Raw genomic sequence first — 26,014 nt, 5'->3', positions numbered from 1 at the left:
AAGGTTGCGCCATGGTGTTGGACTTCAGCGTTACATGTCTCGAAGTAGAAATGTTTTCGTCCCGCATTGTGAACAAAACCACACACCCGTTGCGACACACTCTTTCATTTTATTATCAGAGAGAGATTAGTAGAAGGCGTAACTAGAGCTTGAGCTACAGTTATAACGAGGCAACGGAAAATTCCTTCGTGGCTACAGCAACTACTTGACACAAAAGGAACACACCTTGTACTCTACGCTATTGGTTTTTAAGTTTGAAATTTGAACGTTCAATCTTTCCGGACGTCCTGGTCAAAGCAATCATCCTGTAATTTTGCATTGAAATGTTTTACCAGATCAGATTGATTTGCATTGCACAAACAAGAAATGAAAAAAAAAAGAAACCAGCGAAGGGAGGGGGGGGGGGGGGGGGGGGGGGAAGAAGAGGTAGAAGACCCGTAAAAATCGGTGCAGGAAAAGGGCGGAAGAAAAAGCGTAAGGCGGCCGCCCCCACCACCACCATCCCCCTCTCCCTCCCTCCCTTCCCCGCCCATCTCCGCCTCGCCTCGCCCGCATCGGCCCATGTCTCTCTCCTCCGCCGGCCACCACCACCCCCTCCCGACCCGACCAACCCCGAACCCCACTTCCGATTAGATGCAACACCACCACCACCTCCCCACCGCCGCCGCCTCCGCGCCGGAGCCGGCGGCCGCGGCGGCGGACCCCTCGCCCCCGCCGGTCCCCGATCCCTCCTCCCTCCGCATCCACATCCCGTCGAGCCCGCACCACGCGCTGCCCTCCACCCCGCACAAGCGCCCCGTCGTCATGACCTCCTCCTCCTCCTCGTCCACCCCCACTCGCCCCTCGCCGTCGCCCTTCACCCCGCCGCGGAGGCGCAAGGTCCCCGCGCCCGCGCCCCCCGCGGGGGCGGCCGCGGCCAGGCACCTCCTCCGCTGCCTGCACCTCCGCCTGCGCATCCTCCTCCTTATCTCGCTCCCCACCCTCTACTTCCTCTCCCCGACCCCCGCCATCCTCCCGCGCTCCCTTCTCGCCGACTTCCTCTCCGCCGCGGCCTTCTCCTGCGCGCTCCTCCTCCTCCTCTGCCTCTCCCTGCCCCGCCTCCCCTTCGCGCTGCCGCTCCCGCTCCCGCTCCGCCGCGCGCGCCGATCCCCGATCCTCTGGTCCATCGGCTCCTCGCCCTCCGCGTCCGCGACCACCCCTACTACTGGCCATTTCGTCCAGGTGTACAGCAACGGCGACGTCTACGAGGGCCAGTTCCACCGCGGCCGCTGCACGGGCAGCGGCGTCTACTACTACTACATGAGCGGGAGGTACGAGGGGGACTGGGTCGACGGCAAGTACGACGGCTTTGGCGTCGAGACCTGGGCTAGGGGGAGCCGGTACAGGGGCCAGTATCGCCAGGGGCTCAGGCATGGCTACGGCGTGTACAGGTTCTACACCGGGGATGTGTACGCCGGGGAGTGGTCCAATGGCCAGAGCCATGGGTATGGCGTGCACACCTGTGAGGATGGCAGCCGGTACATCGGAGAGTTCAAGAGGGGCGTCAAGCATGGCCTCGGCCACTACCATTTCAGGTGTGAAATTGAACGTGTTTTTCCTGTGCTGCTCGAGATTTTGTGATTGTTGTGGAAGCAAGTTAAATGTGCAACTTACTGCTGTGCTACGTGTTAGTAAGGAGTAAATGATCATTTCACTATACAGATATGCAGTTTTTGTGAAATGTTTTGCTGCTTTGAATTCTGCTGATGTGTTTATTGGTGACAACATATGATTACTAAACTAAATTGTGTATGCTTTACTTCCTGGTCGTTAAATATTTGCACTCTTTTGTGGCTTGTGGGAAGTGGAATGTGTGTATCCACCCTAAACAGATCTCTAGTGTAGTTGTCTATATCATGATATAGCCTATGAATTGTTATTACTGTTGTGATACTGGGCAGGCACCATGCGCTAGTATGCTATCAACTCGTTGGTGGATGTTCTTCCACCCAATTATGTGATGCATTAGCTGTATTAGTTTGTTGTTGCATTGTTTTCTGTTGAATCGAATGCTTCCTTTGACTAAAGCGAAAGACTTTGATTAGATGGTTGTTTCCAAGGAGTTAAGAGACGTCTGCTTACAGAAAACCCAATTTGGCTTTTGCCATTTTCTGTTTGTGGTGGTTCTGAAAACATATTGATAGTCTTCTATATTTATTTGTACGGATATCAACCTGTCAATTATATATAGGAATAGTTTATAACGCTTGTACGAACATTTTATATGCATACACTATGTGCCTAGTTTCTCCTGCGAGATAGTGAATCAACTAATGGAAATCTTCCCTCTCTTCAAAAAGGAGACAACTCCCTGTTTTCAGCTTCACACAAGTGGTCTTTGGTACCATATAGCACTAATAAACACCAGTAGCTCATCATTTGGTTAGATAGCTAGTCATTTTGGTTATGTTACTTCTGTGTTGTTCCTCTAAACTTTATGTGTGTCATGTAGTTTATGTCATTCTGCATTATCTTTTATTAGAATTAGTTCAATAAAGTTTCTAAACCCACGGAGTTAGGACATGGCCAGTTGGCCACATCATTGAGGCACATTGTTTACAGTTTCTTGTCCACATTGTTCTCTCAATATAGAAATGTAGACATGTGTTTGAAATTTATATCAACTCGTATTATATCTTGTTGTCTGATTGAGTATGGGCTATATTAGCTGCATCATGGCATGTTTAGATTTGGATGTCATATTTGTTGGTATTTGAGGATTGGCTACATCCAAAGATGGCAAACTTATACTTATTTAACTCTATTGTCTTCATCTAGAAGCTGCTAAAATAATTGTATTTTCAGTTTGGCATGTTTTGGGATGTTAGTATATTAAATCGTACATGACATGTTCTAGTTACTGGTACATGTTTCCAATGAACCAGCTTGTGCTTTTAAACTCATGGTAGCCTGCCCCGACTTGCTTGGGGCTAATGGCTTTGTTGTTGTAGTTTATCTTGATTTACTATTTCTTTGGCAATTCTTCATACTTCTTTCTTTCACTATGAATTCCCCTTTTGCTTTGATTAGTGACAGCAGAAACTAAAGACATCCATTGTGTTTGTGCTCTATAATATTAATTAGTTGTAGCTAAAGATAAGAAATCTTGCATGGTAGGATTTGCAGTATGTTATCATCACCCCTTCATTGTTGTTTGGCCTTGTCCAGTATATTTGTTATCTGTATGTCTATGCCGTTGTATATATCATATAGGTAAAACCACAACTAAAGGAGCTTTGAACTAATGTTTTGTGAACTTCTGTAGGAATGGTGACACCTACGCTGGAGAGTACTTTGCTGATAGGATGCATGGCTTTGGAGTCTACAGTTTTGCCAATGGCCATAGATATGAGGGAGCATGGCATGAGGGCAGAAGACAGGGTTTAGGCATGTATAGTTTCAGGAATGGAGAGACACAAGCTGGGCACTGGCAAAATGGAGTTCTTGATACTTTAAGCACCCAGAACTTTATCCCTGGATCACCTATTGCTGTGAACCATTCCAAGGTCCTCAATGCAGTGCAGGTAATGTGCTTGACGATCACCTTATTAGTCAGACTCTCATGATATATGGTATAACTGTATTTGCCGATTCCTGATCCTATGGCACTATCCAGGAAGCGAGAAGAGCTGCAGAGAAGGCCTATGACATCCCAAGAGTAGATGATAAGGTGAACAGGGCCGTTGCAGCAGCTAATAAAGCAGCCAATGCAGCCAGGGTGGCTGCTGTGAAGGCTGCACAAAAGCGCATCCCCAGTAACGGCGACGATCTACCACTGTCAGTAGTGTGACAATGAAGCCAACATAAGGTTGGCATGGAGCTGCTTCGCGATGCCATAGCATCACCAATTGCCCGACAAAACCTTCGGCTTCCCGGTAGGGGAATCCGCTGCTCAATCATCGGGCCATGGCGGCACCTGAGTGACTGCCCGCTGCTTTCAAGCTTTGAGAGCAGACCAAGTTTGCCGCCACCCCTTACATACATCTTTGTGGTGTCTTTTGCGATGTAGCAGAACTCCTGCTCGGAGAACTTTCCATTGTCAAAGGCAACTGGTTGAGGTCAGTAGTAGGTTCCTCCTGCTTTTTTTTCTTCAGTGTAATACTCACCCTATGTTAGAGATATGATGATGTACACCCCAACATCAGGAGACAAAACATGTTTCTTGTCTCTCGTCAAGCATGTACAGAACCTACATGTTTCGTGGTTGCCGGCCGTGCTGGTTGGAGATACCTTCACGTTCCGCCCGCCACTGTTTGTACTTTGTACCAGAACGCATAAAGATATCATGATCATGAGTGCCTCCTGTCGTTTTGGTGGTTGATGTATTACTATAAATTGAAAGTATTTTGGTTGTTTACTAAGCTTAAGCTGCGATAGAGTTCCTTGGGAAAATCATTAGTTGTGGCCTGTGTGGCGCGGGGGGTTGGGGGGTGGGGGGGGGGTGGTGGGGGGTTGGGGGGGGGGGCGGCCGGCGCGGGTTTCGTGCCTGGCATTCCTTGGTTTGCTATAGCTCCGAATCCATGCCAGAGCTCCTCTAGGTTGTCCCCCCGAACGGCAGGGCCGTGCGCGAGCGCGCGCGTTACCGGAAGGAAGATGCCATTCTTGGCGCGCCGAGGCCTCCGATTACATAGCAGCGTCCAATGCCGGTCCGTGATGGCATTAGCCGAGGCGCTCTCTATCATTAGTTCGACCGCTGGTTAATTGATGGGAATCGAGATACATAACTTAGTCAAATTTGGTGTTTTGGTCCCCAACTTTATCCCGAGGGTTAAGTTCGTCACTTAATTTTTAAATTGGCCAATATAGTCCCTCAAAATAAAACGTTTTGAGGTCAAACTCGTCCTTGTGCTAATATTATACTCATAATAATATGAGATAAATTAAAAAGTTCTTTTTGCCCTTAGATTCTTTTTCCCCTCCTCAATTTCCACTGTTTGTGTTACTACTCGCTCAACTTTCCGTAATATTTTATATGGTGCTACGTAGTTATGCAATAAGTAACTTTAATTTTACTCTCTATATGTCCGCAATATAATACGATGCATTGATAAATAAAATTCTAGATTCCAATTTAAACACTTGTGATGTTCAGCTCTTAAATGAATTTAGAAGGGGCAGGAGCTAAGGGCAAAGAAGATTTTTTCATAAATCTTATATTATTATAAAGTATAATATCAGCATAAGGATGAGTTTGACAAAAATAAAAGTTGAGGGACTATATTGGCCAATCTGAAAGTTAAGGGATGAACTAGACCCTCGGCTCAAAGTTATAGGGCTAAAACGGCTATTTTGCTAATTGGAAACTGAAATCCACCGCTATCGAGGCACGGCTTTGTTTAAGTAGGAGAGATTATTGAGTGATCACTTTTTAATGTGGCGACGTGAACTACCAGCCAATGTTTGCAGTTCGTTCGAGAACGTATAAAAATGTCACTCATGTCACGTGTAATTGTAAATTGAACTATTATTTCCACAAGTCGAGTAGTAATTTGCGTTGTAGGTCATTGTTATTTGGACATTACTACGTTTCATGCGATCATCTTTATGGATATAGAATTTCAGTCACTCAGTTGGTTTTCACTAACTTGACAAATATTTTTAGATATTTAATAAGAAAACAGGATAAACAGCTGAAACGCTGAGACAACAAATAGATCCTGTCGAGTTGGGCCAATTCAAGGCCGGGAAGGCCCAACCCGGTGGATGCAGAAGTTGGGGTGGTCGGATGAATTTTTTAAAAAGGGGTTTAAAAAAATTAAATTCGGAAAACGGGTGCCGTTTTGAAAAAATTTAAAAAATGGGTGCCTCCCGCCCGATCAACGGGCGGGAAGCGTGGGGTCGGAGATCTCCCGTCCATCCAACGGGCGGGGGGTCCAAAAATATTTCCCAGGCCCTTCCCGAGGGCCTCTTCACGAATAAGAAAAGTTTCTTATTCGCGAAGAGGCTCCTGACGCGGCATCCCGCCCATCCAAGGGGCGGGAGGTCCCCCGAGGGGCATCCCGCCCTTCCAACGGGCGGGAGGTTACCCGGAGGGGCATCCTGCCCTCCCAACGGGCGGGACGTCCCTCCCCCCAACTATTTAAGTCCCCAACCACCCCCAAATTCTTATATTATTCAGCAAAAATCAAGAAAAAAAGAAAGGAAGGAGAGGAAGAGAGGAGAGGAAGCGGCGAAGCCCTGTTCACAAGTCGTTTGGAGGTATATTCTCGTTCTAGTCGTATAATTATCAATTGTTTTTAGGAATATTTGTTAGGGTAGTTATATTTTGAATAGTTTTCAGTCTTTTCAATAGCTTTTAGAAATATTTGTTAGGGTAGTTATATTTTAAATAGTTTTTAGTATATTCAATAGTTTTTAGATATATTTCTTAGGGTAGTTATATTTTGAATAGTTTTAGTAATTTCAATAGTTTTTAGATATATTTCTTAGGGTAGTTATATTTTGAATAGTTTTTAGTATTTTCAATAGTTTTAGGAATATTTCTTAGGGTAGTTATATTTTGAGGAGTTTTTAGTATTTTCAATAGTTTTTAGAAATATTTCTTAGGGTAGTTATATTTTGAGGAGTTTTTAGTATTTTCAATAGTTTTTAGAAATATTTCTTAGGGTAGTTATATTTTGAATAGTTTTTAGTATTTTTAATAGTTTTTAGGAATATTTCTTAGGGTAGTTATATTTTGAGGAGTTTTTAGTATTTTCAATAGTTTTTAGAAATATTTCTTAGGGTAGTTATATTTTGAATAGTTTTTAGTATTTTTAATAGTTTTTTAGGAATATTTCTTAGGGTAGTTATATTTTGAGGAGTTTTTAGTATTTTCAATAGTTGTTAGAAATATTTCTTAGGGTAGTTATATTTTGATGAGTTTTTAGTATTTTCAATAGTTGTTAGAAATATTTCTTAGGGTAGTTATATTTTGAGGAGTTTTTAGTATTTTCAATAGTTGTTAGAAATATTTCTTAGGGTAGTTATATTTTGAATAGTTTTTAGTATTTTCAATTATTTGTAGGAATATATCTTAGGGTAGTTATATTTTTCATGCAGATATGGCGCAGACACCGGAGCTCCTTGACGCGAACACCGACGAACGGCACAGGTCGTACCTGGTAGCGGTGGAGGGGCGGCAGCTTCATGAGTTGCGCCCTCGTGTAGCAAAGGTGTTGTTGCACTTGGATGACCGCTGGCTTGACAGGTGATACTTTGTATTTTTGTACAGAATGAATGTATAGCTTGTACGATAATTGTAACCACAATGCAAAATATACAGGTTACGTGAGGCTGGTTTGCTGCCACTCGCACGTATGCTTCAGGCCGGCGACGGCCAAGCCGGTGGCGCCAAGAAGCGGATGCAGCTGGACCGCTCTCTACTTGCGGCGTTGGCGGATAGGTGGCATCCGGAGACGCACACGTTCCACTTGCCGTGCGGGGAGATGACCCCCACATTGCAGGACGTGTCGTACCTGCTCGGGCTTCCCATTGCAGGTGAAGCTGTTGGCCCGGTTGCCGTGCCACCTACCTGGAGGGCGGAGCTTCAGGAGCGGTTTGCTCCAGTGAACCCGCCACATTTTGTGGACGTACCTGACGCGCCCGGCCCCGCCAAGGGTTGGGTAATACAATATAGGGTACGTATAATTATTTTTAGTTAATTTAATTGAATCATATGTGACTACCTCTAAGCATTGAAGAAATATATTTCAGACTCAGAATCTCCATCCTCTGACTGGGCAGTACGAGGTGTCGCGCTGCTTGGAGGCATATCTGTTGTGGTTGTTCGGCTGGACTATTTTCTGCAACTCTAGCGGCAATTATGTGGACAAGGTTCTCATCCAGTACGCGCGCGCGATTGCCGATGCGGAGCTGGGCCAGATACTTGGGTGGAGCTGGGGGTCGGCAGTGCTTAATGCCACGTACCGAGGCCTTTGCCAGGCCTGTTTCAAGACGGAGAGGACCGCCGACATCATTGGTCCCTCCCAAACGTATGACGCTTCAGGTGCGCTTCAGGTGCACAGTCCCAGGATGACCCGTTCACACCAGCACCTCCTCCGCCTCGTCCTCACCGTGCTCCAGATGCATTCACGTACTCGGAGGGCCACATACGCTGACGGCCTAGGACTAGAGGGGGAGGACGAAGAGAGCGCGAGGTTCGGGACAGGCGGGGTAGATACTCCTGATTCGGTGGACTCTATATACTTAAACTGTTTTTGTATGTACTATTTTATTTTTAATAGGTTGATGTATCGTACTATCGTAATATTTGTATTCTACGTTGCAAAATGTTATCGTTTAACCATCTTCATATGAGTTTTAGATACAGTAATCTTCTTTGTAAAATTGAATTATAATTTAATATGTATACAAAAGGGTATGACGAATAAATCTTATATTTGAAAAAAATATGAATTTAAAATAGTATGTAAAACAAGAATTCGAACAGAAATAAAGAAAATGAGAAAATAGGAACTTCTCGCCCGTTGGGCGGGCGGGATGCCTCAGGGGCTTGAGAAGAGGCCCTCGGGAGGAGCCTGGGAAAAATTTTCGGACCTCCCGCCCGTTGGATGGGCGGGAGGTCGCCTCCCGCCCGATCATCGGGCGGGAGGCACCCAATTTTCAAAAATTTTCAAAGCGGTACCCCTTTTCAAATTTATTTTTTATCCCTCTTTTTAAAAAAGCCCGTGGTCGGATCGCATGCAAGTTTTCCTAAATTCTCCGTGCCCTAATTTCGCCGCCTCCACTCGTAACCACTATGGTGCCCCACTATTTTTCTCTAGGAATAGTAATAGATCCGTTTAGAGAAACTCCACCAATACTTTCTAAATCAAACCATCCATGTGCTAAATAGAGGTTGCCTCTATTGTTTTGGGGCTTTCAAATTTGCTTCAACTACAGCAATAGCCCTCAATTCTACTTATAATAGAGGGCTCCCTAGAGACTCCCTAGGCATAGAGGGTGGAGGAGAGAATTTGGATACCTTCTCAAAATAGAGGGTCCAATAGAGGATCTGCTGCAGTTCATCTTTTTTACTTAGCCCCCTAAACTTAAGATAAGGATCTGCTTAGAGGGTCTGCTGGAGTTGCTCTCAGATGCGGATAGAGCAAAATCTACTCACGATAAAACTCTAACATACCTTAGCTACACCCACACCTGCAATACTAAGGGGCTGTTTGGATGCCTGCCTTAGGCGCCACACCGCGTCTAAGGTGCGGCGGCCGATTTGGCCGCCACACCTGTGGCGCGAAATGTGTGGCGTGGCGCGGCGTGTTAGGCAGGCATCCAAACAGCCCCTAACATGTGGAAGTTTACACTTGCACCCGTTAGGCACCCAACGGAGTGCTTCTACTGTCCGCATGGACGATAATTTAGGAGGCAACACCCACCTTTGGCCCCCAAGGTCCACCTGCACAAGGAAGTACAATGGCTGATTAGTGGAATAAATATGTTAATGTTAGCTAAATTTAGTACAAAGATCTTCAAAATAAGATCAAACTTTACTATGTTGGATGATATTTTCTAAGGAACATATTTTTATAAGGGTTGAACATTTTGTTATGAAATAGGAACAAATGTTCGGGTTCAAAAATAATATTTTATGTTCATAAAAAATATCATAAGAAATAAAGTTTTTACAAACAAAATATTATGGATATATAATTATGAGTCAAACAAAAAAATTATATATATAGGTCAAATATACAAACTCATGAAATTAATATTCATACATCTAGAACAAATCATGAATACTCGTAGAAAAAATAAATATAGAACAAATCCTATAAATACGAGGAACGATAAGTCTGTTGGATCTGCTGAAGTCCAAAGTGGGAACGATTATACACAGGTTCAATCATCAAATGAATGGAGCAATTTCAAGGTACCAAGGCTAACCAAATATTTTCTGATTACCAAGCGAGACGTGGTTAATGTGTGATATATGTTATCATGTTGTTTGCTGAAATTTTGTGCTAAAGTTTTTTTTTTTGCTAAAGTTGTCACTAATATCCTTTGTATTAGAAAATGGAGAAGAGGAAGAAGACAGACTCGAGCAGGGATTACATTAAAATGGAGAAGAGGAAGAAGACAGACTCGAGCAGGGATTACATTTCTTGGAATGATGATATGGACAAGGTCCTAATTAACACTTTTGTAGAATCTACAACAAGGGTGACAGATGCTAAAATAGGTGAAAATCTCATGTCTATTCGGCAGCTATCAAAACCGCTCGGGAGAAGTGCAATGTGGATGTCACCAAAGAGAACATCTTGCACCATCATTAGCGGTATGTTGGGATCAAGTGGCTTTGGTTGGGACTGCAATAAAAATAGAATATCTGCTGATAGTAAGAGTATACATCGGTAAGTATCATAAACCATCTAGTCATTACATTGCACTTTATTAGCCTGCAGTTTATTGGTGTTGCCACGACTGAATCAGATGCTTGCTTTTAAAATGGATATTGTTGTCATATAGTTAACTGATGTTCTTGATCTAGAATTCTCTTAAAATTTATCTTTGCTTATTTTACTTTAAATTGAACAGTTAGTTCTGCTGTAGTTTTTATTCTTGTTTAAATCACAATACTGTTAAAATGTGTACCTGTTCTTGCTTTTAAAATGGATATTGCTGCCATATATGAATGGATGACAGAACACTTCGTATCACAATGCTGAAATATTTTTAGTTCACTGACTAGAGTTTTTCCATATTTCATGTCTTTCTTGTTTCCGGTCATTGTTCCAGCCATTTGGTTTCAAATAATATTTACTATTGGTTTTCCAAGATGTGTCACTTTTTTCTTGTATGCAACTTCAATCTATTTTTAGTTGGCCATGCTCTATATAACCAACTACATTTGCTATCCACAATCAGCTACATGTTATCCATAATCAGCTACTGTTTCCGGTCATTATAACAACCTGTTTAACTGTGTTTGTTTTCGATCATTGTAGCATCCTGTTTAACTGTCAAATGAGCTAATTTTATACTATTTGGTTGTTGATCGGTTTCTTCCTAGTCTTGTTCAATATTTTCTCATCCAGTGATGTCTATATTGTTTGCTTGTTGGTCTATTTGTTATTATCTCTATCCCTTCCTCAAAAATTAACTTTTAGCAGATACTTCATATTCACCACATCAGTTTTTGCAGAAAAATAAGGAGGCAATTGGATACATGCAAAAGACTGTCCCATAGTAGGACTCAATCAGTTTGGTGTTTGGCAAAGATCAGGCAACTGGTGATGCAGTAAAGACTGTAGCTGGGAGCTCTAAAGAGATGAGCAAGGAAGAGAGTATTTACAAAAACCTACTTCATCATCCACTTCAGCTAGTTTAAAGAGAGCGCAGTCTGGTGACTCATTTACCTCTATAATAGCTAAAAAACTGCTAAATTTACTGATGCACTTAAGAAGGAAGTACCTAAAGGCCTAACATCCAAGGAAATTCTCAACACATTGAATGAGGTGGAGAGATTTCTCAACACATTGAATGAGGTGGAGAGATTACATGAGGTCATTGTGCTGGATTTGTTTGACATTCTAACTAGTGATCCACGCAAGTATGAGTCTGTCTTGGCACTTTCAAATATGGTGAGAAAGAAATGGCTCTTGAAACAGCAGAAGAAGTGAAGAAACTAGTCTCTACCTATAAATTATGTCAAGTGGTGACTTCTGTCTATTTAACTTGCATCTATCTTGTAATCATTGGTGGGTAATCCTATATTAATCCTTCCATACTTTTATGCCTACCATGTTTGCTTTCATTCCAAGTGTGTATCTTTGTATCTGATTTGCCCCTAAGATTCTGGAATCTTAGTTAAAGAGAGAATTCTAAATCTGAGTGGCTGGAGGGAGGGGGAGAGTTATGAAATATGAATGTCTATCATTTTAAGTTTCTGTCATTCTTTTGGTTGGTGTAGATTTAAAATCTGAGTGGCTGGAGGGAGGTAGAGAGTTCTGAAATCTAAATGGCTGAAACAAGTAATTGACAAGGATTCTTTTTTTAGTTGGTGTAGTTTTGAAATTTGAATGGTTGGAGGGAGAGAGAGTTTTGAAATCTGAATGACGGGGTGTAGATAGAGTATGTTATTTGGATGGAGTTTGTTTTTATGCAGTCTTAAAAAAATTCCTTGTTTGATCATCCAAACAGGATTTGGAATTTGACTTATGGAAAGCGATTCTAGGGATATCAAACAAAATAATTCACTTGAATTAGATTCTTGATAATTAAATTGTTGTTGAATCTAATTTCTGGAATCTAAATATTGGAATGTGTTTCAATTCTAGTGAACCAAATAGGGACTAAAAGATTCTGTTGGAAAATAAAATGGACCTAACACACTAATGTGAGGATCAATACTTAACAAACTAGTCTCTTTATTGCTACAACGGTTGTATTATAATGAAGCACTCTTGCACTTTTAGGTGGCTAGCCTAAGGCGCTGGACTTTTGAAGTGTTTTGGCTTTCAGAAAAAGCTGAAAGTCAATCAAAGGGCAATGCCCCCAGCAAAGTTTTAACCACCGAAAGCAGCTTTCACTCAGTATAATTTCCACAACAGGTCCGATCTTGCTTTTACCCTCAAAATTACCCGCCTACCATCCATTATGCGCGTACCGCTTTGATCTCTTTTCTCCTTCCCCCCGGCGTCTCCTCGTCTCGGCTCTACAAAAAATACAGAGCAGCGAAGCTCCCCCTATGCGGCAGCAACGCGGGGGCTTGTATGCCGCCCCCCTCCCCATGGTGCTCCTCCTCCACGCCGGCGGCACCAAGGCTGAGCTCCGCTCCCGATGGAGGTTGCCAGTGGAGGCAGCCATGCTCCGGCAGCCCCTCTCTGCTCCGCGCCCTACCCTCCTGGACGCAGGAGCTCCCAGAAGCGGCGGCGCGAGCTCCCTCGCGGGCGGCCTTGATTTGGGGGGAGGAGAGAGGGGGGCGGAGAGGGACGCGCTGCTCCCCCAGTGGGAGGAGGAGAGAGAGGGGCCACGGGTAGGTGTAGGAGCGCAAGCTCCGCCGCGGGCGGTCTCGATTTGGGTGGAAGAGAGAGAGAGGGGGGCGGAGAGGGGCGCACCTGCTCCCCCGGTGGGAGGAGGAGAGAGGGGGGCCGCGAGCGGGTGCGGGAGCGCGAGCTCCGCTGCCGACGGCGCGCGCGTGAGATCCGCTCGTTAGTGTACCGCTGGGAGGAAGAAGATGTCGACGAGTGGGGTCTGCTCGTCAGTGAGAGAGGGAGAGAGTTGAGCAGGGTGGATGACACGTGGGGTCCGCTCGTAAGTGTTTCCAAAAAGCTATGGCTGTTTTACCAAACGGCTTTTAGTTTTCTTACATTCCACAACTTATATTAGTTTTTCCACAGTTCACACCTTAACTAAACAAACCCTGACACTCACACCTCACCCTTTCTTCTATCTAGCACTATATCCTTACTCTCATCTACCATGTTCATGGTTGAATGCCATGGCAAGGGAGGGGAAGGCCAAGGGGATCATGAGGTAAAGACAAGTGCCTCCATTTTAGAGATTTTCTAGATATTACAACATTATCTAATTTTTCTTATTACCAATTCTGTAGTACTCTATGAAATATCTCTCATTCGTTCATGTACGGTGTAGAAATCTCTAGAAGACTGTCTTGCTTTCTTTCAACACACCTCCTCAAGGCAAACTTCTTTTGTCTTGCAGACCATGCCGAGCGTGTCAGGGATAGATCCTCTGGCACCGCAAGGAAGCTACCTGTGAGGGAAAAGAAGTCTGATTCCTATTAGGATTCCACTGTAATCCTATTAGAACTCAGATCTTGTAATCCTACTAGGACTCCTACCTTGTAATCCTACTAGGAACCCCGTCCCCTAGGATATATAAAGGAGGGCAGGGATACCTTGATAGGCAGAGAATCAACAGAGATCAGCCAACAGGCAACTTAACACCCAAACGCAGAGCGCAATATACAACATCCCAAAACAGGACGTAGGGTATTACGCTACTCTAGCGGTCCGAACCGATCTAAATTTGTGTCTTGTATCCTTGCGTTCACCTTTAAGTTTCAGATCCGGCGATCCCTCACCAAATAATCACCTACATTAGGGTATCCCTAAGTAGGCCGACGGTAAAAATAGCGACAGATGGCGCCCACCGTGGGGCCGATCGTCGCGATCATTGGGCGAATTTGAAGGACCTCTTCATCAACATCAATCCACTCAAGGTGGCGGATTGCTACTTCGTACATATGCATCGGCGGATCGTTTCATCGAGTTCGAGATCGGATCCTTCAGCGAACGGCTACATCGACCTCGACTACTCGGCTCGACTTCACCTCGCGCTGCAACGTCGATGCACCGCGGCCGCCGACCTCGACGACCCGGTTCAACTTTGGCTTGTGCCGCAATGTCCGCGCGCAGCAGTTCGACTACTTCAACTTCGCGAGGAGGCTCGACGGCCTGCAAGCGACTACTTCGACTTCGCGAGAAGGCTCGGCGGCCCGCCGGCGATCACTTCGACTTTGCGAGGACGATCGGCGGCCCGCCGATGACTACTTCGACTACTCATCTTGACTAGAAACTAGTCGAGGGCGAGCCTCACAGCAACGACTACATTCGTCCACGAATTGAGCTAAGTGACTTATACCTTTTCCGACTTGTTCTTCACAAGATCGGCTACCTTTTTGGGTACGCCTCTCGACGGGCATGAAACCCTTGAGGGCTACACCATGATCGACTACCTATCTGTGTACATCTCTCGACGGGCATTGAAACCCTCCAGAGCTACACTTCGCCGACTACTTATCCGTGTACGACTCTCGATGGGCATTGAAACCCTCCAGAGCTACACTTCGTCGATTACTTTTTGGGCAACGCGCATTCATTCTGTCGCAATGTTGACTACTTTTGCGCACAGCGCATCCTCTTTGTTGCATGATGTAACATCCCAGTTTTCATCACTATTGAAAGAAATGCAAAGTAAGGGTGTTTGCGTAATTTTATAAAAGTACAAGGCCTTTTATGCAAATATTTAATTTACAAAAGTAACTTTTAAATTTACTCAGGACTAAAGTGTAAAAATGCGAGTCATCATGACATGTCTGTCCAATCATTATGACGAGTCTATCCCGTCATAATGACATGTCTATCCAACCATTATGACAAGTCTATCCCGCCATAATGACATGTCTATCCAACCATTATGACAAGTCTATCCCATCATCATGACGTGTCATAAATGCTTGCATTTAGGTCCTGAATTTTATAAAGTTTTACCCTTTAGGACAAAAGCAATTCAAATCCGACTTTTGTTCAAAAATTCAGGTGTAAAAACATAAGCTTTGAGTTTTTGAATTTGAGCCCTAAAGCAATGTTGTGGAGTTTGAAAAACTCTTCAACTTCCGTTTTGGGCATTTCTTCATTTGAGTTTTGGATTGATGGGAAATTTTGCCTTACAGATGAGTCCCTGCAGTTTTCTGAAATTGCGCATAAGTCCTTGAGGAATTCCATTTCCCTTTCCCCTCTATTTTCCTTCTCCGGTGCTTTCTTTATCTTCACTGGCAGCACCATCCCCTTTGATCTATAAATAGGACCCCCCCTCTTCTGCCATCCACCCATGAGCAAGGTAGATAAGTTGTGGTAAGGTTAGTGCTGGACTAGCCACTTAAAGGTGTGCGTTCCTTCGTGACTTTGTCGCTCCAATAAGGTAAGTGTTAGTCTCCTGGTTAAACTTGAGTACGTAGTATATAGGTTGTGATTCATCTGTTGGTAGGCTCCACCTCGCCATAAATCAGGGTCGTCGCACACAGCGCCGGCCGAGATATTTTTCCGCCGCGCGAACCACCTCACCTCATTTAAAAAGGAAGCCGACGCACCTCCCTGCCGTCCCCCACCCGTGCTCGCTTTCGCTCGCGCACGCGCGACACACCGGCCCCACAACGGGACCGCGCACTGCCGCCGGCACCGCGCCGTGCCGCCCACCTCCGCGTCCCCACCTTGCCCACGCCGCTGCAGCGTCCTCATCGGCTTTGCCGCCTCGACGCTCGCGTCTTCAGTGCTGCCACTGTTTGAGCTGACAGCGAGCTGCCGCAGCCCACGCCGTCGCCGTCCCTGTGCGACGCCGCTGCTGCTCTCCTTGCCTATAAAAGGAGCGAGGCCGTGATGAACTCCACCATCAGCCCTAACACACCGAGCCGCTTCACTTTGCTAGCTGAACCACTTCTCCCGAGACCAGTTCACTCACGAGACGAAGCTCCAACAGTTGACCCTCTCCTCAAATCATGTACTATCTATTTCTCCTATTTTCATCTCCATTTGAGCTTATTTTATAGCTTGCTTGTGTTGTTTGCCGGTTGCGCCGTTTCCGCCGTAGATCACGGAGTGACCGAGGAGGAGCCGGCCAGGGAGTACGAAGGCCAGTACAGCGCGCCGGAGCCAGAAGACCCGTACCGCGAGCAGGAAGCCGCCGCCGTCGCCGACGCGTACGTAAGCGAAGGCAAGTTTCATCGACCCCTACGTGAGCGGTTGCATCCATGTGAGGACGTCTAGTTGTAGCTCTGGTTTAAGATCGATTACATATACCGATGCTCGAGTGATTGAGTGTGCTCATACATGCATATGAGTAGTTATGCATATCCAGAGTTGAGACTAGTATATGAAGGGTTTTGGCTGAAGCTAGGGCAGCTGGGTATGCTGGAGCCGGCGCTACCGTGGTGGTAGACTGGCAGGTGAGTGCTACCGTGGAGGTAGGCTCGAGTTGACATGTTGAGGAATGATTGCTGCCCTGGTGAACCATAAGGACCGAGTTATTTTGACATCTCACCTAGCTTACTTTAGTACGACCACAGGTTCCGTTATGGGCCGGACTTAGCCTAATCCCACTGGTTAGCCTGACGGTCGCAGGGATGGTTCACGGGTATAGACCATTGGGGTCAGGGCCCGAGGGTTGTGCGGCCGGGCTGGGACGTGACCACGGCTGGGTGTCGGCTATGTCGGTTGTCCGTTCGGGCAGTCGAGCTTGTGGGTACAGTGTACGACCTCTGCAGAGTGTAGAATCCATTCGAATGGTCAATGTCCACGGAATGGACAGGCTACGGTGTGGTCCTGACAACTAGTGAGCTACCTACTGTGGGTTGTGTCGGGAAGAGTTGTATAACTTAAGTTGCATTACTAATGCATTGTGATTAATGTGCATCGTGCATATCATTCCCCTCCCGTAGGGTGAGGTGGAACTTACTGAGTACTTTTGTACTCACCCGTTTATGACTTGTTGCAGAGGATCCTGATTTTGTGTCTGAGGAAGGCGAGTAGTTCGTGCCCTATACCCAAGTCTGGAGTGGTGCCGTCGCAGTAGAAGCCACCATGTCAGATGAAGAGTTTACACTCGCGTTTATCACCGCTATTGTTGTATTCCTAGTTTATGTTATTATTGTAATTGAACGTATTAAATAAAGCTATGTATGACTGTGGCACCACTTGTGTAATGTATTTTCGCCAGAGACTGCTTTCTGGTGTTTAAATACATGTTTAGCTCCGGTTGTTTAGACCGGGGCGTTTCAAGTGGTATCAGAGCCATGCTTGGCTGTAGAACACGAACCGGTAGTAACGATGACCGTAGGAGCCCTAGTATGGTCAATCCATGAGACCCTATTAGTCCTTAAAACTTTATCCTTATTATGCTAACCCTACCTTTGTAAGTTAGATGGCGGATGACTGGACCACCACCTACTGCATCAACGAAGATGGGTTTCCCAGGGTGCTTTATGCTGCCACGGTGTGACTGGGTATTCCGGAACGACCGGAGTATGCGGGTCGCGAGTTCATGGAGCATGGCACCGAAAGCTGTGAGGTCACCGTCCATATTGGTGCCAGTGATAAATACTTGGAAATGCAACCCTGGAGCATCACCGCCACTGGAGCCCGTATGCCTGATACCATTCAACTTGCCGCTCGCAAGGCACTGCGGTACCTGTGCCAGATGTTCGAATGGCACTTGGGTTCCACTCCCATGAAGTACTTTCCACCGTTGGACCGTAGCCGTCCTGCCTGGGCGGCGAGGATCCGCAACCTGGAAAGCCCCGCAGGGACAGAGAAGAACCCCACAGTTGTCGCTATGTCTGGCTACTTGCTTAGCCTCGACGATTTGTGCGACCAACTGCATCAGCGTGTGAGAGATTTAATCCAGCGTGCTGAGGGAGCGGAGTCCCGCTGGCATAAGGCTAATTGGCCTTAGCTCAGGCAGAAGCTCGAGCGGCTGAAGCTGAAAGCCGCCTCGCCGTGGCTGAAGAAAACCTTAGGGAACAGGCAGATCACCACAGTCAACTCCTTAGGGGTGTTTACCTAGTGGACCGTGCCAAGCGCAAGGAACGCCATCCCAGGACCGCCGCGGAGCCACCAATCCTGGAGGGGATCCCACTGTACCCTTTGTCCCAACCGCGCAGGAGGATTTGCGAATCAGTGCCGCCCACGCCTCCCGCGTCTCCCCGAGATCCCGGAAACAGTGACCCCGAAGACCGTGTTGTAGGGTCCAGTAGTCGAGTCGTCCCGGCCGACCCTTAAAAGTCGAGCCGCGTTATTGTAATCCGTCGTGTCATGTATCCCTGCTTGTTTGAATGAATGCTTGGTGCTTGAATGATTTGTTTGTGTTCTGTGCTACTAGAACTCCTACCTTGTAATCCTACTAGAACTCCTACCTTGTAATCCTACTAGGAACCCCGTCTCCTGGGATATATAAAGGAGGGCAGGGATATCTAGATAGGCAGAGAATCAATATAGATCAGCCAACAGGTAACTCAACACCCAAGCGCAGAGCGCAATATACAACACCCAAAACAAGACGTAGGGTATTACGCTACTCTAGCGGCCCGAACCTGTCTAAATTTGTGTCTTGTGTCCTTGCGTTCACCTTCAAGTTTCAGATCCGGCGATCCCTCACCAAATAATCACCTACCTTAGGGTATCCCTAGGTAGGCCGACGGTAAAAACACCGACAGAGCCCATTTTGAAATTTCTCAAATTTTACGTTGTGAAGACCGTTGATGAAGATATCTACAATATGCTCTTTCGTCTTAGCAAGTTGGTAGACACCAGTATTTTTAAAAAAGACACCAATATCCTTTGTTATAAGGACATATATACCATAAATTCCATCATAACCACTCATCTATTGTCGGGACTTGAAGTGCATGAATTCTCAAATCTCAAGCAAAAAGTGGACCTTAAGCTGCTCCAGGTTTATCCTCTTCAGTGATACGACCTACAATACACATATATCTAATCTCTTTACGTATTCTTTCAGGAAAGAAATGTGTTTTTGCTTACACTCAGGGACCAGAAACGAAATGAAAATATAAATATGAATAGAAAGTTCATACTCCTACAAGAATGTAGGGCCTGTCTGCATAATGATTCGAGGGCTCAATTGCACAACAACACCTGTTCCGACTTCCGAGCGTTGATCGCGCAATCAACGGCAGCAGTCGGACCTGGGTCGGTCAGCGAGGCCGTCATCATCCTTAAGCACGAAGGAAAAAGGAAAATGAAAACGCGCAGGCGCAGCGACCTTGGGCCGCGGGCGCGGTGCTTTTCCCATCGAAACAACAAGACGAGCCACGCGCTGACGCGCAAACCGAACCCAGCACCACCAAACGACCGGACCAGACCAACCAATCCACCTGCCACCTCGCCCGGCGACCCGTCTCCTCCCGTCGACTCGCGTCCCCGCCGCCGGCAGAGACGGGCAACGCCAACGCGGCTGCGAGATCGGCGGGCAGGATGATGATGCTGATCAACTGCTCGGGGTGCCGCACCCCGCTGCAGCTGCCGCACGGGGCGCCCTGCATCCGCTGCGCCATCTGCGGGGCCGTCACGCACGTCGCCCCCGCCCCTCACGCCGACCCCAGCCGCGGCGCCGTGCAGCCGGCGCCGGGGTGGGGCCCGCCCCCGCCGCCGGCGCACGGGCGGAAGCGCGCCGTGGTGTGCGGGATCTCGTACCGCTACTCGCGCCACGAGCTCAAGGGCTGCATCAACGACGCCAAGTGCATGCGGCACCTGCTTATGACGCGCTTCAACTTCCCCGACGATTCGATCATCATGCTCAATGGTTGGTAATCCCGCACCTCCGTTCTCCATCTCTGATGTTAGCAACCCTCACCCTTGGCCTAGGGAATCGATCGAGTTGGCTGGCCGCAATTTCGGGTCAACTTTATGTTAGCATCAGATCCTCGTATATATGGTTCGTCCGTGACGCGAATGATTTGCTAGGGGCAGATACGGTGGAATATGATGATTGGAGAATACTTGCGGTCGGGTACCTTTATTCATTCCAATTATTTTTATTCTTGTTCTGTTGGAGAACTTATGGTAATTGATATCACTACAATACACATTTGGTTCATTGCTACAGGACTAAATGAATGAATGTCTCGTACGGGTTTATGGGATATGTTTGTTAATGTCGTTTGTCTGACCTATTAATTTTGATTCAAGCCATTTGAAAACACATGCATCTGAATATGTGCTTGCTTTGCCATTTTGAATGATCGATGATGTTGGTCAGGTTGATATAATCAGAAGAATGGTGTGGTTTCCGCTAGTATTTTTGCCAAGCCAGGAGATTTTGTTTTCATGCTGTGATCTCACCTACTGAATCTCAAGTGTGAAACTACGAAGTCAAGGAATGTTCACTGTTTAGGGTGGTTATATAAATCGTTTGTCCTGCAAGTTTCTGTAAAGAAAAGTTAAGATTTTTGTACTGCTCGTAAATTCTAAATGCTGGAATTAACCTTTTATTAAAAAATAAAAAAAGAAAGTAAAGTTTCACAATTGGGACTTTTGAATATGCAACTTAATTTTGAATGTTATCTAGATTTGATGCTTGATATGGTTGTCCATGTCCAGCTTACGATGCTAACAGAACTCTAGCTTATCATGTTCTCCGCAATTGACTAACTGTATCTGTTTGCCTATGGTTTTGCATGTTTATTAGCTTCTTGTGAGTGTTCTGCTGAAGTTGAGTAGATTGTCCACGTTTTATACCAATTGAAGTGCAAATAGTACCTTAGAGCTTGTTTCCTTCGTTTTTTCTCCTCTTGTGTTAAATCTACGATGCCACACGTAGAGACACTTTTATACTAGGTAACGTTTAGATGGCCTGATGGATTTGCATTTTGATTAGAAACTTTAGGTATTGAGTGTAAGTTTCTGATAATGTGTACTGTGCTTCTACTCTTGAACTCTCAAAAATCTAACACATTGGTTACATTCTTGCAGAAGAACAAACCGACCCCTACAAAATCCCAACAAAGCATAACATAAGGATGGCCATGTATTGGCTTGTGCAAGGTTGTCAGCCTGGAGACTCGTTGGTGTTCCATTATTCTGGGCATGGAGCACAACAAAGAAACTACAGTGGAGATGAGGTTGATGGGTTTGATGAAACTCTCTGCCCATTGGATTTTGAGACACAAGGAATGATTGTGGATGATGAGATAAATACAGCGCTTGTTAGACCACTTCCTCATGGAGTTAAACTTCATGCACTCATTGATGCTTGTCATAGTGGGACTGCACTTGATTTGCCATTCCTCTGCAGAATGAACAGGTTAATTTTTAGCATGCATGTTCGTTTGGTATTTTTCGTTTCTCTCTCTTACTCTTGGCATATAAAGAGCTGTTCCTGAACCTAATGTGAATCTTATTATCTTCTGGTATCTGAAATTAACACTGCAAGAAACTTCTACCTATCCCCTAAAAACAACTGCTACCTATCTCTGAACCTAATGCAAATCTCAAGTTGGTCTTGTTATTAATGTTTAAAATCATGATGATATGATTTTATTGAGATACAATGGAAAGATCACCAAACACCAATGAGCTAAAATTCTTTGCCAACTATATCATTGGTGGTAGACCTCATATTACTTCCATGAATCTCCAACGAATTGATAATGATGTGCTACGTGACTACCATTTGTTTGCAACAGTAGTGATGTCATTTTTATCATCATATACCCTTGTTACACATAATTGCAACCATTGCAACATGAATCTATTCAGTTAATTTATCCCTGGTGCATCAGCTAAAAGTTTATCTGGCGTAGAGTTAGCAATGTAGTTTTTGTTCGGCATATTTTAGTTTCATGTTTCTTTCCGTAAGTGTAGCTGGCAAGCATACGTCTATTAACATTCTAGTTATGGTAGAGATCGCTTCAGCTAAGGTGTCTTATTTATATTGATATTACAGGAGTGGTCAATACGGCTGGGAAGATCACCGGCCACGATCAGGTGTCTGGAAAGGCACTAGTGGCGGGGAGGCTATTTCATTTAGTGGTTGTGATGATGATCAGACCTCTGCAGATACTTCTGTAAGTTCTAGATTCACATTCACTCCTCTACGAGTTATTGCAGTAATGTCTATGTGCTATTTATACAGTTTCTTGTTTATGTTTGATCAAGTCTGTTTTGCTCTGCTTCAACCCACTGCTGTTCTTATCATTTGATTCAATTGGAATTGTCCTGATCAGGCTTTGTCAAAGATCACTTCAACTGGCGCAATGACATTCTGCTTCATCCAGGCCATTGAACGTGGCCAGGGCACCACCTACGGTAGTATCCTGAACTCCATGCGTACGACAATCCGCAACACAGGCGAATCAGCAGGTGTTGGTGGTGGTGCCGTTACATCACTAATTACAATGCTTCTTACGGGCGGGAGCCTTTCTACTGGTGGGCTGAGACAGGTGAATTCTTGGGCTTTGTACAAAAGTCTTTGGTTCATTCAAGTTTGGATTAGCTTTTCATATTGGTAGCTGTTTGCTTTGTGCTATGCAGGAGCCACAGCTGACAGCGTGCGATCCATTCGATGTCTACGCGAAGCCCTTCTCGCTATGACGGTTCCTGGTATTCCAGAAGAAGCTACTATATAGGTGCTCCCGTTTCACGTTATCATCATCTACATTTTCGTTATTGGAAGTGATCCATCCCATCCCATAAAATAGAGCTAAAATGTATGCTTGTGGATTTGACATCTATTTAGGACGATTTCCACCTTTGAACCATTCACAATGCGGGAGATTGCACTTTATTGCTTGTTCAGGCCCCATAATGTTCAGTGCACGGTTGGTAAAGGACAGCTGCCCAATTTGACGTCTTATTTCTGCAGTTTCATTTTCTTCTCGTTTTTTCCATTGTCTCGTCCAATTATTGTTATTTAATTGCAAAAGGGTTAACTTATAGTTTGGTTTTGAATCTTTCATCTTTTGATTGTGCTTACTGGTTCATAAAGATCGAAGCTATAGGGAAATCAGTATATATCATTTATTTCTGAGATGAAATTTGTGTACACCAATAATTTTAGCCCATTCTGGCCCAATGAGCCCAAGACAAACGTTCCCTATATCATCATAGTTGGACTAGAAAGTTTTTTTTCAAAAAAAAAAAGATCTCTTCAAATCATTTGTTTGAATTGGTGACCCCTCAAGAGTTCAGACAGTCTGCAGTCCATGCAGGACACCTTTGTATCTGGTCACGTCCCCTCGGAACTGATGATATCGTAGCGTTATAAACGCTTCTAGAGCGAGCACGCTGCCGGCGCCAGCGAGCGGGTGCAACGCCAGCGGCGGCGCCAGCCTGAGCCTGCCGGCGATGTGTTCCAGCCCCACCGGCATGTCTCGGCAGTCGGCGGCCATCCTCGCCACATCGTAGACGTCCTCGCCAAGAGACCGCCGCACCGAGCCGAGGAACCCGGCCATGTCGCCGGGAAGCGGGTCGCCGCCGTTGAGGACCTTCATCAGGTACGCGAGGTGGTAGGCGCCGGTGTGCGTGACCAACGACACCCCCGGCCGGCTGCTCAGCAACCCGCTGCGGCGGAGGGCCCTGGTGAGCTGCTCCATTGGGACGCCGCGAAGGCGGTGCTCGAGGCAGTTCAGGCCGCGCCGGCCCAGGTGCAGGAGCGACTGGACGGCGTGGGGGTCGGCGTCCGGGTCGAAGTCGGACAGGTTGAACTCCCACGCGGCGAACCGCCCGTCGTCGGTGGCGACGGCGAGCCCGACCTGGAGCGGCTTGAGTGCGTCCACGTTCGCCTTCAGGACGGTGTAACGCTTCTCCGCAGTGAGCGCGCCGAGGTCCTGGGCGCCGTGGATGACGCCGGGATAGTGGACCTTCACGGCGACGCAGCGCGCGTGCGCCGCGAAGTAGCCCATGTCGCGGCGCACGGCGTCGAAGTTGTCCGCCCAGACCGCGTTGACCGGGACTCGGAACGGCCGCGGCAGCGGTGCCTGCATGGGGACGCCGCCGGGGTAGAAAGCTGCCAGCGCCGGCATGGGGGCGGCGGGGTAGAATGCTGCCGGCGCCGGTATGGGGACGGCGGTGGGGTGCAAAGCTGCGGGTGCGTAGGGTAGTGCAGGCATGGCCATGGCGAAAGGTGGTCCCGGCGAGTAGAACGCGCCGGCGGGGTTCATGACGCTCCTCCGGCTCTGGCTTTGCTTCTGCTGCCGTAGATCGTAATCGCAAAGCACGAAGTCTCCTGCCCACGTTGTGGACATAAATATTGGGGGGCGTTGGGGATTGTTTGATGCGAGTTCGGTTCTGAATCCGTTTCGAACCTCGGGCTCCAACTACGAGTCGGAGAAACGAAGGCAACGTACGGAGTAAGGAAGCGTGGAAGGCGACGAGACATGCATGGACTCGAACTCGATCAAACACGGCCGAAACCGAAAGGAAGCCCACGCAGCCCAGCAAGTTCACGGCCTCGAAGTTTTGTCGATCAAAGACAGCGGAAAGAAAGCCCAGCAGACAAACAAAAGTTCACAGCGTCGGCCCAGTCAAGCAAGTGCTTAGTATTTATTTTTATTTTTTTTGCGAAGAGAAAAAGCTTGATCATTAAGTTTAATCAGGTAACATTACAATCTAGGAGCACAGCATGCTGTATACATCTAGGAATTTCTGTTAACCAAACCTCTGAGCTGAAAGCTCGTCTAGCATGTTGTGCCAATTCATATGCTACTGTATTTTGCTCTCTATTGATCTTGACCAAACAGACATTTCCCAGCATTCTCATGACGTTTTTGCCATCTTCTACCAAGCTTGCGTAAATAGAACGATTAATTCCATGCTTAGCAAGAGCAGCCACACAACTAGAACAATCAGAATCTAGAATCACTGGGCCGTGACACCATTGATGAGCCAACCATAAGCCGAGGAGTGTTAGACTTGGGGGTCGGCTACCACGTTGATTAGATTAGGAGAAACCATATGATACTAACATAAGGCGAGCGTGAGAGAGAGAGAGAGGGAAGAAGAGGGGCACGGGGTTATACCTTCGTGCCCCCGCCATGGTCGGGGCGGTGCTGGAGCTTGCGGTGGCCGAGGTTCGGGTCGCAGGCGCAGGCACGGGTCGAGACGAAGACGTGGACGGTGGCCGGTGATGGAGCTTCCCGCCGCTACTGCGCCTCCTTTAGATCGGCTAGGGTTACAGTGTCGGTGGGGTGGCGGCGGCGGCGATCTTCGTATCCCGTGCCGCTGGCCCCCACCTATCCTTTTATAGCGCAGCGCGACGGAGGCCCACTAGCTAGGAACGAGCTGGGGCGCCCCCGATTAGGGCGCGGGGTGAGGAGGCCCATCGGGCCCGGGAGATCAAACTAACGGTCTCCCCCTTGATCTCACCCTATACTTTTCTTTTCCTTTTACCTTTTCGCGTTTCGTCATAGATTTGTGTACAGAGCATGCCTCATCGTCATGATCATCTACTGATAGATTTAGAAGCTACAATTCACGCTTCCATTCAGAGACGGATTCTTTAACCTTTTGGGCCCTTGTAGTCCGAAGATCACAGGCTATCCCTTAGCCCCATGCCGGCTACGTGTTCCTTGAACACGCTGGGTGGTAAGCCTTTCGTTAGCGGATCCGCAAGCATTTTTACTGTGCTTATATACTCGAGATTTATAATCTGATCTCGGACTTTATCTTTCACAACATAATACTTTATATCAATGTGTTTGGCAGCACCACTTGTCTTGTTATTG

At 46.5% G+C, this 26,014-nt stretch overlaps 3 protein-coding genes and 1 long non-coding RNA gene across 4 annotated transcripts; 2 read left to right on the top strand and 2 right to left on the bottom strand.

Moving 5' to 3' along the window:
• Positions 1 to 486: 486 nt before the first annotated feature.
• On the top strand, positions 487 to 4,364 carry LOC112877340. The gene is made up of 3 exons (XM_025941636.1): positions 487 to 1,574; positions 3,305 to 3,563; positions 3,656 to 4,364. Exons 1-3 carry the CDS (start codon positions 634 to 636, stop codon positions 3,827 to 3,829), a joined length of 1,374 nt encoding a protein of 457 aa, XP_025797421.1. The 5' UTR covers positions 487 to 633; the 3' UTR covers positions 3,830 to 4,364.
• A 4,624-nt stretch (positions 4,365 to 8,988) lies between these two features.
• LOC112873895 lies at positions 8,989 to 13,295 on the bottom strand. Its single transcript, XR_003224846.1, has 2 exons — positions 13,092 to 13,295; positions 8,989 to 9,430 (listed from the first exon to the last, which is right to left on the bottom strand). It is a non-coding gene; the product is annotated as an uncharacterized LOC112873895 (long non-coding RNA).
• Positions 13,296 to 19,562: 6,267 nt separating this feature from the next.
• LOC112877752 (metacaspase-1) lies at positions 19,563 to 23,225 on the top strand. The gene is made up of 5 exons (XM_025942111.1): positions 19,563 to 20,094; positions 21,264 to 21,594; positions 22,237 to 22,357; positions 22,517 to 22,732; positions 22,824 to 23,225. The coding sequence occupies exons 1-5, from the start codon at positions 19,767 to 19,769 to the stop codon at positions 22,881 to 22,883; spliced, it is 1,056 nt and encodes a 351-aa protein (XP_025797896.1). The 5' UTR covers positions 19,563 to 19,766; the 3' UTR covers positions 22,884 to 23,225.
• Positions 23,226 to 23,440: 215 nt separating this feature from the next.
• LOC112873155 (probable CCR4-associated factor 1 homolog 11) lies at positions 23,441 to 24,451 on the bottom strand. Its single transcript, XM_025936175.1, has one exon. It carries the CDS (start codon positions 24,449 to 24,451, stop codon positions 23,477 to 23,479), a length of 975 nt encoding a protein of 324 aa, XP_025791960.1. The 3' UTR covers positions 23,441 to 23,476.
• Between the last annotated feature and the right edge of the window lie 1,563 nt (positions 24,452 to 26,014).

Source organism: Panicum hallii, chromosome 9, assembly GCF_002211085.1.
Source record: "Panicum hallii strain FIL2 chromosome 9, PHallii_v3.1, whole genome shotgun sequence".
NCBI classification, from domain to species: Eukaryota; Viridiplantae; Streptophyta; class Magnoliopsida; order Poales; family Poaceae; genus Panicum; species Panicum hallii.
The sequence above is the reverse complement of the archived record's forward strand: the minus strand, read 5'-3'. Positions and strand labels throughout refer to the sequence as shown.